General features: G+C 43.7%; 1 protein-coding gene across 3 annotated transcripts in view; it reads right to left on the bottom strand.

The window, feature by feature from the left end:
- Positions 1 to 6,349: 6,349 nt before the first annotated feature.
- The window catches only part of LOC148533766 (cytochrome P450 2C5-like), a 58,237-nt gene continuing 41,072 nt past the window's right edge, over positions 6,350 to 23,514 (bottom strand). For all 3 annotated transcript variants that reach the window (XM_088467346.1, XM_088467345.1, XM_088467344.1), the window contains 5 exons: positions 21,515 to 21,691; positions 19,762 to 19,903; positions 19,428 to 19,612; positions 9,669 to 9,810; positions 6,350 to 6,528 (listed from right to left, as the gene is read on the bottom strand). In XM_088467346.1, the coding sequence (XP_088323472.1) occupies positions 6,350 to 6,528; positions 9,669 to 9,810; positions 19,428 to 19,612; positions 19,762 to 19,903; positions 21,515 to 21,691 (825 nt within the window). The remainder of the gene's footprint in view (positions 6,529 to 9,668; positions 9,811 to 19,427; positions 19,613 to 19,761; positions 19,904 to 21,514; positions 21,692 to 23,514) is intronic.

The raw sequence follows: 23,514 nt of genomic DNA on the forward strand, positions 1-23,514 counted from the left end.
GGGTTAGGCACTGCCAGGAGGGTTAGTTTAGGGATAGGGACAGAATATTTTCAAGAACGCCATTCCTCACATGCCTGCACTGGATTCCACATGTTACAAGGAGCCGAAAGAAGACACTGGAGCCACTGAAAAAGCTCACAACGTGGAGTGAAACTAGTCGATGAAAGGGTTATTATCACTGGAATATAGGAAGATACCCAAGCCTGTCACTTTGCACCTTTGGCTATTGAAGTGAGCTCTGCAGACCGGACAAACATACAGCCATGGAGGGAATGACCGGGCACCAGCTGGTCTCCCTGAAGTATGAACCTACTAAACATCAGTGTGCCAGTACAGGACCGTGGTATTATTCTGGAGCTACAGCCGCAGTGGATTAACAGCTGTATACTATTACCATCAGTGGCAACTAAGACTGAAATATCTGCAGAAGGGTAAGGACACTTTGATACGGGCTGCGCAAGCACTTACATTTCACAAATCTCTGGTGGAGAGATATTTATCCACTAAGGACTAAACAAATGACTGTGGATTTTGGACATTCTCTCATATATTCCAGCGTGAAACATATATACCAAACATTCGTTTTTGATCAGCGTAACAACTGGACGCTACAGAGTCAGCTTGTGTGTATTACATGTTTTTAATGTTGTGAGTCAAGTTAAAGAGTTTATGTATTGAATGTAATAAATTGTAAAAAAAAAATGAAGAGAAGCCTTGTCCTTGGTACATTATTCAGACAGGTGCTACCATATTACAACAAGTGTTTTATTATGTATACATTCCTTATAAGCGCAGTTCAATAATTTGTTACTGGAGCCACTGAAGCCACTGGGTCAAGTTAATTGACTGCTGGGCCACCAGGGATATTCTATTGTGTCAAAATGTCATCTGGGTAGATATAATGAATGTTGACATGGTCATTGTCTACATGTTGACATTGTACGCAACGGGACCCGGCGGGGCACTGGCATCGGCAAAAGTGCATATACACTTGCCGATGCTGGCAGCAACAGTGGAGGCCATGCTGCATTCAGCAGCATGGCCCTCGCTAACAATGTCGCCCATCGGAGTGGCATGTAGGTCCGACGGGCGAAGTCGCTGACGATGCGCAGGAGCGCACATCGTCAGTGACATTGAGGGAATACACTAGACAATGTGCCAGATATGTCATTAGATCCGGCCGGATCATATGACATATCGTAAACATGTCGACATTTTGACCATAATGACATTCTCAGGTGGACCTGATGCACATCGACATGATAAATGGCAACCTAACATTTATTGAGGGTATTGTTTACTGTATTACAATTGTGGCCTAATTAGAGATGTGTGCGGACCTGCATGGTTTGGTTTTGGTTCTAATTCATCATCGTGCTTTGGTTTTGGCAGAACCACCCTCCAGTGTAACTAACTGTAGAGCGGCCGCTGATTGGCTCCGGCTCGTGACAGTTCCCACGTAGGCTGGTCAGTCAGTCAGGAGCCAGAGCCAATCAGCGGCCGCTCTACAGTTAGTGGCCGCTGATTGGCTGCCGGCTCCTGACAGTTCACACGTGTTTACTGGGCAGACAGGAGCCGGTTAGCGTTGTATGTGGTGACACACATACACCGCTAATGTAAAGCTAGTTTCACACTTGCCGGTTTTGACCAGGTGGCAAAAAGCCATCCATTTTTTTGCTGGGTGTGAAATATAGTTAAGCAGGGAAGCAGGTGAGTCCATTCACATGGCCTGGGCACAGCACGGTTGCCGTGTTACAGCTGCGAATATCCACTGGATGGACGGCTGCCGTGCCGTGCCCATGCCATCCCTGCACCCCAGTGGTGTATAGGAAACAATGTTTCTTTACACACACACACGGCCAGCTTGTACAGCAGCTGCTGCTGTGCATGCCCAGTCGATAAGTAAAAAGTAAATAAAAGCGGCTCAAAGCTGCAGCTTGTGAAAAGCACTGAGCGCCTGAAAAATGCCGTCCGGCTTCTGCCTGTTTCTTGGCCGGACGGCTAAAACTGGCAGGTGTTTTTTTGGCAAGAAAAGGGGATTCTACGGAGACCAGCACCAGGAAGAAGGCGAGTATTGTTTTTTTTTCAGAGTGGATTCTACTTGGAGAAGCAGTTTGAGCGATGGGCAGCAGGTAAGTATGTGTAAGTGAGGTAGGTGTATGTAATAAAATTTTACTTTTTATACGTTGTGTGTGTGCTGCGGTTTTTTAACTATTTTTTTACAGTGGGGGTACAGGTGCCGGCTGCCTGCTGGCACTTGTAGTTCCACAAGTACCAAAGGGCAGGCATGCAGGAACCTGTAGTTCTACAGTAAAAAATAGTAGTTTATTACTATTACCCCAAGGTATGCAGTCGGGAAGCCGGCAGATGTAATTCCGACCGCTCGCTTCCCGACTGTCATGTCTTGGTGAGGGTTAAATGACTGGCGTCTACATCTAGACGCCGGTCATTTTACCGATGCCGGGAGACCGGGATGCCGGGCACCGCTTTAGGCTTAGGGCTCCCGGGGGGTACTTATGGTTAGGCACCCCCCTGGGAGGTTAGAGTTAGGCTAGGGGGAGGGAGGGTTATGGTTAGGCACCCCCAGGGGTAGGTTAGGGTTAGGCACCCCCCTGGGGCACTTAGGTTTAGGCAGCGGGGAAGGGGGGGTTAGGTTTAGGCACTTAGAGGGGGGATTAGGATTAGGCACTTAGAGGGGGGATTAGGGTTAGGCTAGGGTGGAGAAGGTTAGGGTTAGGCACCCCAAAGGAGGGTTAGGGTTAAGGGGATAGAATTAGGTTAGAGAATACTTACCTTCCACGATCGGGATTTCCTCCTCTGCTGGCATCCTGGTGTCGGGATTCCAACCGCCGGGCAGGGGTCTGGCGGTAAATCATACCAATTCCACCCCACATACCCACACCCCAGGGGTGCAGGGAAGAACCGGGGGCTTTAGGCTAAGCCTGGGGTGTCGGGAGAGGGGGGACACCTTTATTGAGGGCGTTCCCACCTCCCCTGAGATCCCTGGCTTGGGCTGTCCAACTCGGGGTGCAAATGCTTTGGCTGGAGTAACCCAGTGGCATTACACCCCAGCCTGGTGCTGGTTTTAAATATAGAGGACCCCCTATGCAATTCCACCTCCCCCTATATTTAAAACCAGGACTGGCTCAGCAGTGCTGGTTTCTAAAATATGGGGGGACCTTATTCAATTTTTACCCCATATTTTTAGGAACCAGGACTGACTGAGCAGCCCGGGGCTCATTATGCTTTCTTTTTTTTGGGGGGGGGCTACATAGTTTTTTTTTAAATTAACACTTTAGAGATGGATACCATGCAGAAACATACACAGATCACACTGATCCTTGTATGTTTCTGGCAAACTTGCAGCTCACGAGTAGGTCCTTTTGAAACTTCTAATTAGCTACAAATTTGCTACAATTACACCCGAGATTGTACTCTTGTTTCTTAATGAATTCCTGAGTTTAATCTTTTTCATGAAAAGTACTTCAGAGTTTGACCGATGGTGAGTTTAATCGAGTTTGCAATCTCACCCGTGTTTTCAGTGACACATGAGAAATCTCCCAAACTCACCCAAGTTTTTCTTTAGTAAATTTGCAAGATGAAAACAATACCTAAACTCACCCGAGATTGCAATCTTGACCAAACTAGAATCTTAGTAAATTTACCCCTAAGGGTGTCTGCGAGTGCTGTTTGTGAGTCTGACATTTCTGACACTGTAATACTATAGAAGCCTCCTTCCACCATTTCTGAACTGTCTGCAAATGTGAGGATGAGTAGTAGCAAAAGTAATGATGATGACATTGAAATTGAGGATGCTACTGTGGAAGTGCAACAGGATGATGGGGCTAATTGTGTATCTGGCGCTAATGAAGATGTTGGTGATTAATGTGTTGGACAAGTAGTAGATAAAATTCAGGAGGATGATGTTGTTCATGTCAAAGTAAGTCAGTCACCAGTGGCAGCAGTTCTTCCCTGTAATAAGGACATGCCTGGGTATAAGACTAAAAAAGCCACCTCTCCCGTGTGTTCATATTTTTACCCAAATCCTGACAACATTTGTCAAGGTATCTGTATTGTTTATGATGCCAAAGAAAGTAGAGGCAGGGATGTTAACCATCTAGGTACAGTACAATACCTCCTCCCTTTTACATTATTTGCAGGGAGTTCATGCTAATTATTTAGCAGACTCTGGAAAATCATATATAACAAGCAGTCCAGCATCATAGATATCCCAGCAAATGCTGGGGGTGAATCTTCATCCCTAAAGGGGACCAAGAAGACTAGTAGTTTCAAACTTTTTACCAGAATAGCAATTCCTCACCTACTGTATACCAGGAGGTCAAACAAAAAGTTATTAATTGTCTACAAAATGTTATTGTACCACCTATGCACTTATCTACAGATACAGTATGTATACAAGCAGTACTGGTCAAATTAAAGATTACTTGACTGTGACAACCCACTGGGTGAATGTATCACCTTCAGCAGCATCTAACATGCATTCACCCACAGGCTACTCTCTGTATCATCAGCTTCACTAATACCTCTTTTCCACCAAAAACCCTGGTCAGACCCAGGTGAGACCCATTTACACTGCACCTTTGATCTGGGTTACTCCCAGGTCAGCCCTGTTCACACTGAACTCAGGTCTGCCCTGCTTAACCTGTGAGGTCAAAAAAAGTGGGAGCTGACTACTCCACAACCACCAATCAGCTAATTTTAGGCATGACCCTGGTCAGATAATCCGGGTTGCACCGTTTACACTGCACCATTATCTGGGTCCATCCTGGGTCCAACCCAGGTAGCTACCTGGGTTGAATTGCTGGGTCACTTGACCTGGGTTATTTTTCAGGGACCCTTTTACACTGAGCTGCGACCCGGGTAGACCCAGCAAAAAACCAGGTTTTTGCTCTGGTGTAAAAGGGGTATAAGAGGCATACAGTACAGATATCAATCTGTTGAAAAAACTCAGGGATGTTATAGCAATATGGCTTACTCCAGTAAGACTCTCCTCAGGATTTGTCATTTCTGATAATGCAAGTAACATTGGGCCTAATTCAGCTTTGGGAATAGAGTAAGAAAAAGTAAGTAGCTGTGTAACTTGGTAAAACCATTTTGCACTGCAGGTGGGGCAGATTTAAAATATGAAAGATTTGAATTTGAAATCTAAATTGCAGTGTAAAAATAAAGCTGTCCAGCATTTGTGGGCTACATGCAAAGGCAGCCAGTATTTACCCACATGCAAAAAAAGGTATGTACAGTATTTGGTTTACTTAAGCTCCCCATTCTCCTGTGTGTACTCGGAAAAAGTGTTTAGCACAGTCGGGGACCTTGACAGCGATTGACGTAGGTAACAACCTCCAAAAATGTAGAAAAACTGATGTTCATCATAATTAACTACAAATTCTATGAGGAAGACCTTTGCCGCCAAATACAACAGACAGAGACTTCTGTAATGGTGGATTCCAGGGGAGATTACAAAATATTGTGTGATGATGATGATATTAACAGTGACGAGGGTGATGATAAGAATGATAATGATCTCTTCCACCTGTAAGGATGATTTCCAACACTGTTAGTGACTTAAGCCCATTGGTAGCTTGATTTAACCAAACTACTGTACCAAGATGTTTTTTTTGTGGGGCCCAAACAAACCAAGCACCTCATCCACAAAAGTGGCAGTCCCTTTCAGGATTTTTTTGTCTGTTTTTTCTTGTCTAGATTAAAGGCCTAGCAGTATGCTGCCTTTGGATGGTGCAAGAAATGGCCATGAGGACAGTTCCTTTAAGTTATGGAAAAAAGTGTTTACTTGACTCTTGTGGGGGATTCTTTATGCAAAGTCAGGAGAAGGTAGGTGGGAACATCAGGCCCCAGCACAGCTGGCCACCCCCATATTGTATACAGGATTGTTCGAGCTGGCATTTGCAAGACTGTTTACCATTGCGGTATGTTCCTGAGTATTGTTAAACAAAGTTGTGATCTTGCTTCTGCACATGTCTCTCTGCCTTTATCTGGGTTGAAAGTCTTTTTTTTGGTGTAATTTGGTTGGGATAAAGTGTAGGAGATTGTGCCACATTAGTACCACTCATTCACATACATTTATGTGTGAGTCCAGCAAGCCTTAAGGTAGGTGGTGCACTTGGTGCTCACTGTGATTGGTGCTGGATTGTATGACCGTAGGGTTGCACGGACTGTGGTCCATTGCACCAGCAAAGATGATAGGGAGTAATAATCCCATTTTACATTACAGACAGCAGAGACATAGTAAGTGACTTTCAACGGTTTGAATATAAGGTATATTCTTTATTATGTATTCATAAACCCAGCTAGGGTATTTTGCAATCTTATGTTATGTACGAGGCTCAGCACAAATCATATAGCTCATAGGAATACAGGTGAAAGCGATTGCAGGGGTTAAGTCCAGTGTGGCCCCTGGAAGAGCCTGAAAAGTGAATTTTTGCAGCATCTTTGTGAAGAACATGAAGAGCTCCATTTTGGCCAAGTTCTCACCGGCACAACTTCTCTTACCTAGAACAAAGGAACACGTGTCAGAGCATATAATATTACTATAGCATACACAATTCAGCACAGCACAGTATGTGATTATCTGCCTGATCAATTCTCTATGCAATATTCTCTTCCTCTCAAAACGTGTGCATACTGTGACATCACATCAGAGATGTTGGACCTGTATATATATTGAGATGTGCCGGTGTAAGTAATATTAAAAAAAGCTTATTACAAAAATATTAGGGGGTATATTTACTAAGAGTTGATTTCATAGCTGCGGCTTATCGCGTCCCTCTGAGTTGGTTCCTTACATTGTAGTTGGCTTGCCAGGCCTGGTAACATGCCAAAGCCCAAAGGATGATATAGAGGGGTGGGCACTAGCTGGGGTCAAAATGAGATGCACAGAAGTAAGCCAAGGAATGAGATGAGGAAAATGTCAAGAAGAAACCCAGGCCTAAAACTCTAACTACAGTATGTGCAAACATCTAACGATTTCACCGGAAATGAGAAATGCAGATGTTACAAAAATCAATAAGTGCACTTACTGTATGTGGCATGTGCAGTGGGCCGGCCCCGGAGGTAAGACCCGGCGTATGAGCATTAGGCTGATGCACTGTGGGACTTGCAGCGATCACTGGAGGAGGATATTTCTCTACCCCTCTCCATAGCCGAAATGTTAACAAATCTCTGCGTTATTGTTTCCTGGTTCTCCTCCAAGATGTATAGCAGCACAATAAGTGGTGCTATAATACATCTCCCCCTATGTTTCTTGGGGATGATCATCTGAAGGCTTTGGGTAAAGAGTCCGAATTAAACTTGCGAACATTTAGATCTTCAAAAGCAGACTTTGAAGATTATTAATTAATTTTCTTAGAAGTTGGCAAATCCTTGGACACTGCAGACTCTGAAATGTTTATTTCATTCTTATAAGTGACATGCAGTCAGGGGAGGCAGGGAAGACAGAGCCTCACCTGTCATAATCTAGAGTTTTTACTAAATTATTAAAATTATACAAAGAAGATATTTATAAGTTATAAATATCTTTTTTGTACTAATCTAATCATTTTTATAGTCAAAACACGCCAAATTGCAGCGCTTCACTGTAAATACAGAGAGAGACAAGCGGTGAGGCAGCGATGAGCTCAATCTCCCCTCTGATAGTCAGATACTGCCTGGAGCATGGGGCGGGGACTTGCTGTTGCCAATAATACTGCAAAGAAATACAACCAGGGGAGGCAGCTACCACATCTACCTCACAAAGGGGTCCTTGAGTAACTCAGCAGGAAGCAGCCCTGTCACAGCCTGAGATTTCAAATCATATGAGGTTGGTATATTATTATTATCACCGCACCCTCCTCGCCCCGAAGCGGCTGCAGCATGTCAATCGTAGCTTAGGAGATGCTCGCAGTAAAAGATCTGTACATGCGAAGATTGGAGATGTACACAAACCATTGAAGTTGCTTTGGGCTAGTTCTCCATTTTATTTATCTTCAAAGTTTGATACATCTCCCTTTCAGTATATTCAGAGCGGTTTAGATCCTGGTCAAATAAAAGACAGGAGATAAATGATCCCTCAAGATTATAAAATTATGACAAACTATTGACTGTGAGCACCCTGAATGTGTTAGAAGAATATTGGTTTTGATGTTAGATCGCCAAACATCAGTCCAGGCTGCAGGGTTATTTGTATGACTGGCTGGTGCTTTGTAAGGAAATGTAGGTTTCTGATTACAAGGGGCCTATTTATCACAATACGCATCTCAGATGTGGAGAAGATGTGATAAATATGCCTAAAATAGCAATCTCTGCAAAACCTTTCCATGCAGTTTTCAGGGTATTTTTGGCAAAAATGCCCTGCAGGGCCCCACACACCATGCACCCATCATAGATACGCCGCTGCACACAGCATATACAGCAAGTCTTACTAGCCGCAAACACCGCAGCTCTCCTCACATGCAGAGAGTTCTCACGCTGCGAAAGTGATCGCAATGGCTAATTTATGCACGGCCCATGAAACAGTGTTTAAATGATCAGATACACATGAATTTTCCTAACCACTCCCCGTTACCTCCCCGAAATGCTGGCTGTCTCTCACTTTGCAAGTGAACCCTCTATGCGAACGTAATCGCAAAACAATCGAAGCATGTGTGCAGTGTGAATTATACACATACACAATGGCAAACAATAACTCTATCTGTGTAATATTTGCCAATGCGTCCGTCTCTACAATATATCAGGCCCAGAGTGCACTCTGTGCTCTAATGTTAGAGCATGCTCCCTCAGCATTCTTAATGTATAGTAACAAATATATTTTAAGCAATGCCTGTCTCTCTCTATCACCGCCCCCTCAATCTCCACTGTCCATCTCTGACACAGGTGGGAGGGGTCACAGTTCAGGCCAACTGCCATTACACAATGACATAATTTTTATCAGCAGTCAATTTTATTATATACATATGTTCCTGTTTCTCTCAAATAGAATATGGGAGTTCCCTCCTCTGGAGTGGTCCACATCCTTGAGACAAATGAGACAACTTGGTTATGAAGCAGTCTCAGCTCAGACAATATCTCTCGTACCATATTCTCCCACTATTTATTTCTGGATAACATACTTTAGGATCTTAGGGCCTGATTCAGACCCGCTCGCGAGCGCTGAGCACTCGCAAGCGGGTCGATGTTGGCCCAGTGTGCATGCGCATGACAGAGCCGGCTCCGTCGTGCTTATGCGCGAGACCCGGATAGTGACAGGCAAGCCATCGCTCACGGTCTCGTACCAAAGGGGGCGTGCTGTCGATGGTGAGTGACAGCACGCCCTCTTTGGTGGGTGTGCCAGGGGCGTGGCTGCCCAGACGGAGGCGTTCCCATGGTGATGTCAGTGGGAGTGCTTTCGGCTCTGATAGAGCCGAAAGCACTCCAGGGCTTGCGGCAATGAGACCTTATCACAAGGGTCTCGTCGCAAGCCCGATGGTCGCGATGGTCTTGACCATCGCAACCATCTTCCTGGCCGCTCGCTATAGCTGTGGGTGGTCACCCACAGCTATACGAGCGGCCAGGAGGCCGCTCTAAAACTTAAGAAGGACGGCCCTGATTCAGAGCGAGCGCTCTGTCAGAGCGTCCGGCTCTGAGTCAGGGCCTAAGAGAGAATATGTCTAACTCACCAGCTGAGAAAGGCATGAATGCTTCATTCTTCACAAAATTTCCACCGGCATCCAGAAAATGTTCCGGGTAAAACTCTTTTGGTTTTTTAAAGTGATCCTTGCAATGAAGTACTGATGTCAGCAATGGGATTATTTGTGTCCCCTGTAATAACATTTCAATACAGATTCAGTACAGAATAATTCAAGTGTGGGGGATTGAATGTTAATATTGGTAATAAAATTCTATGTATTTCCCCGCAGTTCCTGGTGCAAACATTTAAACATTTTTACATAGAAACAGGATTTAATGGCTGATAACACCCACATGATCCTACATAGGGCCGTATTCCATTTGAGGCGTTAAGTCCGGATTTGCGGTAATTTACCGCCAATGACGTCATTATCGCCTGTTTTAGTTTTCCTCCGTATTCAATTTGAAAGACTTTCCGCCTAGGCATTAAGTCAATGCAATGTAATAGGCGGTAAACTATCGCCTATGAATGGCAGGCGGTAAAAAGTGCACAATTGGGGTTTTGGGGTACAACATTTCGCGAACCCCCATGCATCACTCAGACAATCCCCCAAAGGTAATCTGTGTCAAAAAAAAAAAAATGAAGGGCACCCCAAAAATTGACTTTGAAAAAGGGGGTGAAAAAAAAAGAGTTGGGGTACAAACTTAAAAAATAGAGAACTTGACTCTGGAGGGGTCCCCAAGTATGCCCCAAGTGTTTTTTTTATTGCAGGTGTTTGCATCAGGTGGGTTTTTCATGATTTTTTTAAGTCACTTTAGCAACTTTAAAATATGCTGAACCCCATTTTCAAGTACCCCAAATTTGATGGCCATAGTTGTTTTGCCCTAAAAAAACTTCTAAATGCTCTTCTGCATCACCTTATTCAAAGCCGCATTTATGCACCTGCGGCGGCTATTGGGGGTACCCATAGTGATCCCCCATGTCTACACATCTTTAGGGGGGTCCGTAGAATATTTTCTGAAAATTCCTGTTTTTTTGAACCTGTAAAAAAAAGTACTAAAAATTTTCAAAAAAAATGACATAATGTCCCCCCCCAAAAGCCAAACCAGCCCCAGGCTTGCCAGCCAGTGGTGGTTTCTAAAAATATGGGGAACAAAATGTGTAGGGTTCCACCGTATTTTAGAAACCAACACCAGGCTGCAGGGACTAGTGCTGGTTTTAAATATAGGGGGCAAAAAAGACATGGGGTACCCCCTATATTTAAGACCAGCACCAGACCCAACTGACTGGGGTGTAATGCCACAGCCCGGAGACCCAATCACCGGGGCTCCAGGTCCAAAGCATTAGCACCCCAAGTCAGTCAGCGCAAGCCGGTGATCTCGGGGGAGTCGGGGACCCCCCAAAAAAGGGTCCCCCCTCTCCCGAGCACCACAGGCTTATGCTGAAGCCTGGGGCTCATCCCCATACCCCTGGAGCAGTGGGTATGGGGGTAATAGGGGGGGCAAATAGTGTAACACAATTGTACTTTACAGTGGAACTACAAGTGCCAGCATGCCTGCCATTTTGCACTTGTGGAACAAGTGCCAGCACACATGCGGTACCTGTAATTTCAATGTAAAAAAACAGGGATAATTTTATAACTATAGCAAGTGAAATAAAGTTTAGATTTGGGGTTTAGGGGTGCAGGCTTATAAAAAATAGTCTGTACTTTTGGGAATGCCCCCTTAAAACAAAATGTTCCAAAAACAATGTGTAAAAAAAAAAATCGGGACACCACAAAAAACAAAAATAATAATTTTGGGGTGACAAAAAAAAATTGTCAAACAAAAAGCCAAACTAATGACATTAATACTGGTGGGGTCCCCAAGTATGTGGCAGGTGTTTTTTTTATTGCGCAGAGTAGCGGCAGGTGTATTTTTGCAGAATTTATAAAATTACCTTTAGGGACTTAAAAATATGCTAGTACCCATTTTCATGTACCCCAAATATGATGGGACCACTTTTAAAAAAGAAAAAAAAAACTAAATTCTCTTCTGCATCACTTCTTCAAAGTCAGGAAAAAAACACCAGCCGCGGCTATTTAAAAACCCTGACTTTCTTCTGCAGGCAAAAACGGGGGTACCCATAGTGATCCCCGAGGTCTGGACATCTTTAGGGGGGTCCTACAATTATTTCCCAAAAATTCCCGTTTGTTTTCGCCGATCCAAGTATTGCCGGGTGCCGTTTTCGCCTACTTTCAAATTGAAAACGGGGATACGCGGGCATGCGCGGGATACTTTAACGCCTACAAAACAGACGAAGCCCGCGGAAAGTCCGAGCCACGTTAAATTAACGCGACTCGGCTCAAATTGAATACAGGCCATAGTCTGCCCATTGTATTACTAAAAAACTCAGACCCTGTTTATACTTAGGGGTAGATTTACTAACCCACGGTCTGTCAATGCCACTGATGATCCAGCCTGATTTACCATTTATTTCTGTTGTAGCTTTAAATCCAATCGTCAACGCCAGCGATGATTAGCAGCTTTGAAAAACTGATATTTAGTATATCTACAGCTTACAGTAGTATTAAACTTTACTCTAGCTTGTGCTGGATGGGAGTTTGTATGTATTGTATCACAGTGTGGTTGATGGGGGCACCCAGTCACCTTTACCGCAACACTCATTGGGGGGGCAATTCAATTGTTGCGTGGGTGGCAATAATTAAGGAGTTCTCCAAAATGCAATTCAATTGTTCTGGGTGCTCATTAATTATCGCCCTCTTCATGCCCTATTAGACTGGGTTTAGCCATTTTACAGTCTAACTGCGGTCAGGGCGCCCTAACCACGGGTTTCTCTCACATTTTTGCTGGCACTCTTCTGAGCAGAAGTGCCGGCGCCAACGTCTATCGTGCTCTGACAGAGTAACAATTGAATTGCTCCGTCTGGTGCCTCAAAAAAAAAAAAAGCTGCCGGATAAACAATTGAATCACCCCTAATTTGTAGGGACTCTATGAAGACCTGGCCACATTCAATATGCAGCTATTTGTGGACTAATTTAAGTAGTGTAATAATTCTCTGGCTACTGTAATGGACAAGAACAAACTCCTAATGTTTATATTAGACTCAATGGCATGTAATGAGGGGATGGGGCCTGTGTGCAGTCTCTGAGTGCCCCCCTTGTGCCAGTGCATGCATATGGTATACACTGGCACTGTGCCAGTCTACTGTGCAAGCACAAACCTCTGGGAAAATTGTGCAGGCGCCATATTCCAGGTGTTATATAATGTATGCCTTCTCTGTTGTGCCACAGCAGAGGGTTATAATTATGCATAATATACATATGCCGCTGATTAGATCTAAAATGTATTAGTACCCTGCCCATTCTTGTATATACTGTATATATATATATATATATATATATATATTAGGGATGAGCGGGTTCAGATTTCCGAAATCCGAACCCCCCCGAGCCCCCCCCTGATCTGAGTCGGGAACCAAGTCTGAGTGTGAAAAAAAAATATTATTTTTTTTTCTGTGTGCGTGCCATGTTAGCCACACCTGTCATCGGTGTAGGTAGGGGTGTAGGGGTGCTGTGCTCCTGACTGTAAAGGGGCTGCTGCCCCCATTTTTGATTGGACCACGGTCGCCATACCAGCAGCAGAGATGACCATCAAGGGGGTGCAAACCATCGATGGTACACCATAGATTGTTTGTGTGCCATCGATGGTAATCACTGATGGGTCCATTGATGGTAACCATCGATGGACACCCCACCGATGGCCATCCATAATTCACATGTTGTTTAATGCCTGCAGTACCATGTCTCACCACTGTGTTATTTTTAGGGATGTGCGCCGGACCATTTTTGCCGGATTTGGATTTGATTCTAATTAGTCGTCCGGCTTTGGATTTGGATTTTCCAAACTGAGGTGACTGGCTTTGGATTTGGATTTGGATTTTTTACAAAAATTGGCAAAAAAAGCTAAAATCACATAAACTGGACTTTTTTTTCTTCCTAGAGTGTTACTAACCTCAATAACATAAATTTACAGTCATTTACAGACAATTTAGACCACCTCACAGCTTAAATTATAGTTTTCACCAATATTGTCCAAAGGTTTAAGTGAGCTGACTGGTTACCAAGCGTCAGAGCAGCAGCTCAGTGACACAGACACCACAGTTTAAAGCACATGTATGAAACATTGTCACACAGCAGTGGCAGAAATGAAAAGGTGGTGCAAGGTGGAATTGTCCTTGGGCCCTCCCACCCTTATGTTGGATCTTAAAAAGGACATGCACACTTATGCCCAGTCACAGAGCACACGCAGTGGGCTTATGCCCAGTCACGGAGCACACACGGTGGGCTTATGCCCAGTCACGGAGCACACACAGTGGGCTTATGCCCAGTCACGGAGCACACACAGTGGGCTTATGCCCAGTCACGAAGCACACACAGTGGGCTTATGCCCAGTCATGGAGCATACACAGTGGGCTTATGCCCAGTCATGGAGCACACACAGTGGGCTTATGCCCAGTCACAGAGCACACACAGTGGGCTTATGCCCAGTAAAGTCACAGAGGCTTTTTTTTTCTTTAAATCACATAGGGCAAATGTCAGCGGCAAGAACACTGCCAGTGCCTACTCTTCTCTCTCTATAATCTAACACTCTCTATAGTCTCACTCTAACTAACTAACTACAGACAGCAACTACATACAGACTCCGGAGTCCGAAATGGTGCCGACTCCAGGGCGCCGCGCCTTTTATAGAGGCCGAATGTCACCCGGGTCTCGCGAGGGGATCGTTTACTAACAGAGACAGATCTTACATTTAAATGTGCAGTTCAGGTGGCATTGTCTATAGAAGCTGAAGCTAAAGATGTTATAGAACTTCAGATAGGAAGCAAGTCAGCATCTTAAGTTCACAAAATGGTGGCAACAACAACACCTTTGCATGCACATGGTGCCCCGTTAGATGTATGCTACTGCTGTGGTACAGGTACACATTCACCCAGAGACTGTAGGTGTAAACACAAACTGTGTAGGAAATACAACAAAAAGGTCATATTAAGCAGGTTTGCCAGTCATAGGCATATCACTATGAGGCCACTGGTGGGAGACAAAATCGCACTAAAGTATGGAATACATACGCTTTGGAAGACTACAAGGTGGAATCAGACAGTGACAATGATCTGGGCAGTTTGCAAGCAATTTGGGCCACTCCATGAGTTAATGGCCAACCTATTAAAATGGACGTGGACACAGGATCAGCAGTCTCTGTAAGGTCACAGGAAGAGTACCAACGTCATTTTAAAAATGTCAAAATAAACAAAACTTCAATACTCCTCAAGTCAAAACATATACTGGAGAGAAAGTCATTCCATGCGGGGTGTTGCCTGTACTTGTACAATATAATGGCCAGCAGGAGACTCTGGACTTATACATCAATCAAAAGGGCGGCCCAGCATTGTGGGGCTGGGAATGGCTGCAAAAAATTCAGTTAGACTGGTCATCCATCAAAAACCTAAGCATCACACACCCCAACTTTGTTCCTTAAGACAGTCCTTAACCAAACTACAGTTGTTTTCCAACCAGGCATTGGGACTCTGCAGCACATAAAAGGGAAGCTAGTGCTAACAGATGGAGCTGTTCCCCAGTTTCATAAGGCTAGCCCGGTACCATACACTATTCGGCGGAAGGTAGAGCTGGAGTTGGACAGACTGGAAAGTGAGAAAATCTTATCCAAGGTGGACTGAAGCCCTTGGGTAACTCCTGTTGTCCCAATAGTAAAGAAAAATGGCATGGTATGACTAAGAGAAGATTTTAAGGTCACCATAAATCCAGTACTGCAGACAGATCACTACCCGTTACCAAGAATTGAATATATCTTTGCAAATCTGGCAGGAGGACAGTTTAGAAAGATTGATCTAGCTGATGCGTACCTACACTGGAGATTGATGATGATTCAAAGGCGTTCCTCACCATTAACACACATTAAGGACTTTACAGGTACAATCATTTGGTGTTTGGCATCACTTCTGCCCCTGCTCTTTGGCAACGAGCCATGGACCAAGTGTTACAAGGGGTTCCTAGTACCCACTGCTATCTAGATGACATTATCGTGACAGGCTCATCTGATGCAGAACACCTTAAAAACCTGAAGCTGGTGTGGCAACGCCTTGAACAAATGGGCTCAGAGCCAGAAGAGACAAGTGTGAGTTGTTCATGGCCTCTGTTACATGCTGTGGGCACACTATTCATGGTCTCTGTTATATACTGTGGGCACACTATTCATGGCATCTGTTACATGCTGTGGGCACACTATTGATGGCCTCTGTTACATACTCTGGGCACACTATTGATGGCCTCTGTTACAATCTCTGGGCACACTATTGATACCAGTGGACTGCACAAATGTCAGGAAAAAGTGGAATCTGTGTTAATGGCTCCCCGCCAAAATACATGTCCCAGCTTTGCTCCTTCTTGGGGTTCATTAACTATTACCACAGATTCTTTCCTAACTTAGCAACAGTTCTGCATCCATTACATCAGTTGCTCCAGCAGGGTCAAAAATGGTTATGATCAAGAGAGCGTGCTTTTACACATGCAAAGGACTTGATTAAATCAGACACAGTATTAACCCACTATGACCACTCGCTTTCTGTTAGAGTGGCCTGTGATGCCTCAGCTTATGGCATTGGAGCTTTCATGTCACATACTAAGCTGGATGGACAGGAGCGTCCAATCACCTCTGCATCTCGGGCATTATCCAAGGCTGAACGTAACTATGCACAGATTGACAGGGAAGTCTTAAGCCTGGTTTGGGGTGTAAAATGGTTCAATCAGCATTTATATGGCAAGAAATTCACGCTTATAACTGACCACCAGGGCCCTGTTTTTAGGTGGACATTGCTATACTATAGAATTTAAGCGGACTGCACAACATGCTAACGCAGATGGTTTGTCACAATTGCCTTTACACACCGCCCCATTGACACAGAAAACTGAGGAGCCTTGGGATGTTTTCACAATGATGCAAGTGGAATGTCTTCCCATAACTGCCAATTTGATCAGCCGTGAGACGGCTCAAGACACCATCCTGGCTCAAGTACTCACAGAGACACAAACAGGATGGGTTGCATAAGTGTGCTGGCAGCTGGTCCCTTACTTTCATTGGAGACGTGAGTTGACAGTTGATTCCAACTGCCTCCTTTGGGGGTTGCGGATCATCATGCCTGTTAAACTGTGAACAAGTGTCTTGGTGGAATTACATGTGGGCCACTTAGGTGTATTCAAATTGAAGACACTGGCCAGGAGTTTTGTGTGGTGGCCAGGGTTGGATCAGCAATTGTTGGGTCTGGCCAGAGAGTGTTCCGGGTAGCAAACTGTCTAAAATATGCCTGCACCAGTGCTGTTGCACCCTTGGGGTGGCCATCCACCCCATGTCAGCGGATTCACGTGGACTTTGCAGGACCATTTCTGGGGTCCATGTTTCTGGTGGTGGTGGATGTTTGTTCCAAATGGCCAGAATATTTTACAGTCACTTCTACTACACACACAGTGGAAGTGTTGAGGAGTCATTTTGCCAGAACATGGGTACTGGAACAGTTGCTCAGTGATAACGGGCCTCAGTTTAGTGCTAAAAAGTTTTGGACCTTCATGAAGAAAAATGAAATTCGGCACTCTACCACCGCCCTGTATCATCTGGCTTCGAATGAATTGGCTGACCATTTCATAAAAACTTTAAGGCAAGCTTACCGCACCATGCGCACAGACAAGGGAACGTAACAGCACAATCTTTCAAATTTCTTGTTTGCATATAGGAATGCTGGTAATGCCACAACCAACCAAACCCCAGCTTTGTTGTTCCTGGGTAGGACCCTTAGGTCTAGACTGGATTTAATTAAACCAGATATTCACACACTGATTCATGACCGGCAACTGAAGCAGTCTCATGAGTTACCGTTGCCATCACAATTCAGGTTTTGTTGATAGGACAGACTGTGTGATCACTTAACTACCATTGAGAGCAGAAGTGGGTAATCACAAAGGTTACACAATGTAGAGGGTCATTGTCATACATAGTGAAAATTGAGCCCGATGTACTGTAGCACAGACACCTGGATCAACCACAAAAGCATAACAAGTTACCTGCGCTTGATGGAGAAAAATCTGCTACAGAATCTTTGGTGTCAGTGCCTGCACCAGTAGATATGGAGGATTGTGCGGATGACTTGTCCGGGGTAGCGCAATTGTTTCAACCCCATGATACTGTCGAAGTGAACACTGATCTGGTGGAGACTGCAGACACCATAAGCTCTCATGCTTCAAGTTCACAGGTCCTACATGAGGACCGCCGTTACCCTCCTCGGGTAAGACACGTATCACAAAGACTGGACTTTGGGGAGGGAATTGTTATATATTGGAATCTGGCTCTGCTAGCTTCACATCGTTTAATGCCTACAGTTCCATGTCTTACCACTGTGTTATTTTACTGCATTGCTTTACAGCTGCTGCAAAATATTGTTGCTTCATGTTTGTTCTCAGTTTAGTAAAAATGTTGAAAGTGAAAGCATGCTGACCACAGCTCCTGATCTCCACCATGTATATTTGTGTGAATGAGCACATATACAGACACTACACTGGCAGCAGAGGCGTCTCCAGCATCACCTTTCAGGACCCAGCAGTTATGTGATCAGCAGTTGTGGTGCAGACCTCTGATGAGCAGACTGCAGGTGAGTATTTTTCCACTAAACCTTCCCTAACACCTACCCCTCACCTGAGAGCCTAACTGTTGCCTCAATCCCTCGCCCAAACACACACAGCCTAATCCTAACCACAATACTTGTGTAGGAAATTGGCAATGAATAATGAAATACCTAAATCCTATAAATCCTAAGCAATCTAAAAACCTGTTAATAGATTCTTTTCATAGTATCTTACATTACATTATGCACTAGCTGAAGTTCTCAACGTTGCCCGGGTTTAAATCTTCAAGCTATTAATTTTTATTATGTGATGTCATCCAAATCCTTCCAGTGAAAGACTTAGAACATGCTCCCTGGGTAGAAATTCTGTCTAGCAAATGCCAATTGGGAGGTCCAACCGGGACCCTAACTCCCCTACATGCTGGCAAGGATTCAGCTGGACCAGCTCATGTTGGTTTCATCCGAATCGGTGCAAGGGTGTGATGTCATCCAAATCTATCTAGTGGAAGGCCCAGAACAGGCTCCCTGGGTCAAATTTCTGCATGGCTCACTACGCTGTGAGGTCTGATCGGGACCCCAACCACTCCATTAGGCATCCCAGACCAATTGTCACCCCTCTTTGAAGTTTTCATCCAAATCCATCCAATGGAAGGACCAGAAAAGGATCCCTGGGTCAAAGTTCTGCTCAGCATACATCAACAAGAGGTCTGACTGGAACCTCAACCCTCTAGTATGTCTTCTGAAATCCAATGTTACCACTCTAAGAATTTACATTCAAATCCTTCCAGTGGAAGGCTCAGAACAGGCTCCCCTGGTCAAAGTTCTGCCCAGCATACCTCAAATCCACAAAAAACTCCCCTAAATGTGTGAGAACACATCTGTATACAAATGTTGTACATCAAATTAAGCAGTGCAAGCTAGCAATGTAGTTTTGTCACTCCCAGTTGTTTTGTTTTAAGTATCAGAATCAGACTCACATTTTGAGAGAGAAAGACTCTTGGCTCGGCCAAGTTGCCCTGGACCTGACGCACCGAGAGGGACTATTTGGCGCAACATGAGCAACAGTGAATAAGGACGCCTCTGTACAATAATGGGAAACACAATAAAATGTACATCTTACCTTTGGGATAAAATACCCTCTGAATGTGACATCCTCAGTAGTTGCATGCGGGAGATTAGTCGGAACTATATTTCCAAATCTTTGAACCTCGTGAATAACAGCGTCAGTATAGGGCATGTCTTTACGATGTATTGCCTGAGGCTCCGATGAACCAATAACTTTATCAATCTCATTTTGGACTTTTCCTGTTTCCAAAATAAAAGGTGAAGCTCATTAAGCACAAAACACCTGTGGCGTCCTCACACTTACAAATTACTTATTAAAGCTGACACTTAATTTACCACCAAAATATTTAAAATAAATGGTATATTAACAATACAAAATGTTATCTTACTTTGTATTTCGGGGTATTTCATCATCAACAGAAGAGCCCATCTCAGAGTGGTCGAGGTCGTCTCCATGCCAGCAGAAAACAAGTCGGTCACAAGCATTGTTAGATTTTCATTGGTGAAAAATAATTCCTGACTTTGTTTTTCCTAAAATGCATAAACTACATTACTAATAAAGTAACATTCCGTATTTGCGGATGACGTACTATTTTTTATCACCAATGCTGAGACCCTAAAACCTATTTAACAGTGACAGGTTGTTAGCATTTGGGGGAGGTAACAAGGAGGGGGGGAGGCAGGGGTGGGGGGGGTGGGGTTACAAAATGGAATGCATAAATTAGCCATTGCAATCTCCTTCTGAGTATGAGATAGGTCAGACATGACTTACATGCTGTGTGACTGCCCTATGTGCGTCGATTATGCCAATGTTTATGCTATTGTATGTCATCGGATGGATAGGAAAAGGCCGCAGTGGGCATCGGAAAAGGCCGCAGTGGGCATCCCTATGCTCAGGTAAGTTTTGGACGGAATTAGCATATTTTAGCAATTGTGATCCATGAGATCTCAGTTGCGATTGCATTAGTGTAAATCTCGGAATCAGACCCATATTCTCTCAAGACTCCTTGAAACTGCATTACTCCTAGTACCCCACATAATTGCCAAGTCACATGTTTAAATGGGTTGGGTATGAAATCCCGGCTATCAGGATGCCGCTGGTCAGAATACCGACAGCGGCATCTCGACAGCCAGATTCCCGACACCCATAGGGAAGACAGGTGAGTGTTTTCCTAACTCCTACCCTAACCCAACCCTCCCTCCCCGGTGCCTAACCCCAACCCTAACCTCCCCCCTAGTGCCTTAGCCTCAACTCCCCCTCCCTGCATCCTAAACCTAATACCCACTTTTTGGTGCTTAAACCTAACCTCCCCGCTAGTGCCTAAATCTAACTTCCCCCTCCCGGCACCATAATCCTAAACCTTCTTCTCCGGTGCCTAACCCTCCCCTAATGCCTAACCCTAACCCCGCACCCTAACCTCCCCTAACACCCTTCAGGATTTTGGTGCCAGTATGCCAACCTGTCGGGATTTCGGCGCCGGTATACAGACCATCGACATCCAACACGCCGTAAAGCTAACTACATTCTGTTTAAAATACCTGCCAATGTGGATTTCCTCTCATATCTTTATTATCATAGATTGCAATTATTCAGTATTATGAGATCTCATGACTGGCAGCTGTTAAGATGATGTTCCTCTTGTACCTCTCCCAAGCAATCCCTTTTGTAATTCCTTTGAAACATGTAAACTTATTTTTTTACATATTCTTTAAAAGGAAAAACATCCAAGACTTTCTCAATATCACATATTCACATATAAAAGGAAGGGAGGTCTAGCAACTCCTAAATGCCACAGTTGCCAAGAGGCTAATTTGTTAGCCCAGATTGAGTAAGAGACAAGGAATTTGTGTCACATGCCCCCATTTTCAGGAATGGTGACCTGGCACGCCCAATCTCCGTCCCCCAAATGCTCCAGTAAGCCAATCATGCAGTGGCTTGGGGAGTCTGCAAGCAAGATCGCAGGACCTGTTCTGCATAAGTGCTTTAACCATCACAAGGCATGCACAAGGTTATTAGGATGCATGCATGAGGAAAACCATCGGACACTTGCGCACGATAGTTTTTCCTGCGTCCACCTCTAAATCACCCCCTGCGAGTCTTTTTCTCAAAAATACATCACAAAACAGTAAGTGCCACATTACCTCATGTTGTTTCACCAGGAACGTATCGATAAGGTTCCTCTGGTCATTAGCATCCAATTCTTTTTTCTGGGCGGTGAAAGTCTTTGTAACAAATTTGTGCATCTCATCTCTATTTTTCATCACTGTTTTCTGAATTCCAGGAAACCAGCTCATCACAGAGGGAAATGCATTGTACAGCTTACAGAGAAAGAAGATATATATTTATATAAGTACAGTATACAGATACACACCTGCTAATATGGTGTCAAGAAGCCCTTTACATATTTATTTTTGAATCAAAAACTGTTTACATAAAATCAAAAATTTACAGCATCTACAAAATAAGCAAAATGCCACAGCAAGATATCACCAGTGACTTTGTTGGCTGTAACGGTTCCCACTGTATCAGGTCATTCAGGGTGATCAGGTTCATTGTTCTTTCAATTTTGTATCTCCTGAAACTGTCCTTTGTCATGAACTATCAACATCACTTTGTAGATGGAAGATATAGAGCCATTGCAGAGTGGCATTCAGTGCTGGGAAACCAACTGCTGGGAGGACAGGTCTATCAAAATAATGTAGTGAAGCACTACAGATCCTGGCGCTGTTATTTATTAGGATTCTTGGATTAAGTACCTGCTGCAAATAATTGATAGGGTCCAGTTAAACCCAATAAGATCACTGTGATCCCAAAAAAAACTATATTATAAACAATAATTACTGCGCTGGCAGCAAAAATACATATGGTAAAACGTAGTGCTCTCTATTATTAGGCAGGAGGCTTGTTTATCATACCAAATATAGGTTTATTAATTATACACATAAAAAGTACATATTTAAAAATGGTGAATAAAATATCAGAATAATTGTTACACAAAATTACATAATAGCAACAATAATTTCATACAATACGTACCCAATAAGGTGATCTCTGAGAAATGTGCAAAAATTGTACAGAAAAATGGATCACTGTAAGTGGCTGATAATTTAGCTGAAACATCTGCTACATATAGTTCATGTAACTAAATTTATTACCTGTAGCAATACTTTACTTAAACTGTTTCAAGTTTCCATCCAGAAGATAAAATCACCGGTCAAGGTGTAGCAATGAAAAGATAAGGAACTATTTTCTGTGTCACTGGCGTCCCAGTGCACAGTGTTAGTGTTATCCGATATCACTTGTATTCAATCGGTGCCCCCTTAGATAGTAATATAAATCCTTAATATTTACCCGTCAGTTGAAGGATAGCATGGTCATACTGCAGGGGATCCCGATACCATGGTTCCCGTACCTGCAAGATACCATCAGCTGGCGGGTAGTGTGGTCAAGCTGTGGGGGCTCCCGATAACAAGGATTCCTGTGCCTGCAAGATGATAATTGGCGGGCGTGATCTGGAGGTATCGTTGTATCCCACCACTGCCATAAATCCATCTTTGGTACCGGGCAGTGTACACAATCTTGTCTCGAGTGTCAAGGTCGACAACCGGAGTCTGCATGTGGTTGGAGGAATCAGTGTCTGTTTGTCAATGCATTTCGTCCCGTGGGTTGCCAGGACTTTCTCAAGACTAAAGATACAGGCATTTCTGCCTCCTTTTATTCCGCCAAGTTCCAATTAATAATTAGTTGATCCAAAGCACCGGTATTCAATTAATGCAATGTTTTTGATTCCTTTTTAAAACACCTCATACAGTGGATTTAAATTTAAGCACATTTCTCTATTCTAAATCTCAATTTTTTAATGCAGAGAGACCTACAACATGTAATTGATTTCTCTTATCCAATAAATATTATTATCCAGATTAAATATTAACATAATATAAATATAATATATAAATAAAATAATATAATATAATATGAAATAAAGTAACTAAAAACTATAGAAATAAAATAAAATAAAGAATGTCACGGTTACTCCAATACACCATGATATTTAAACTTACTATATATGTGTGTATACAATCTAAAAAACTTTTTATAATAAGGATATTAATAGAATTATAAACTTATAAATATTCATACC

Source organism: Taudactylus pleione, unplaced genomic scaffold (assembly GCF_031769625.1).
Source record: "Taudactylus pleione unplaced genomic scaffold, aTauple2 ptg000070l, whole genome shotgun sequence".
Lineage (NCBI taxonomy): Eukaryota > Metazoa > Chordata > Amphibia > Anura > Myobatrachidae > Taudactylus > Taudactylus pleione.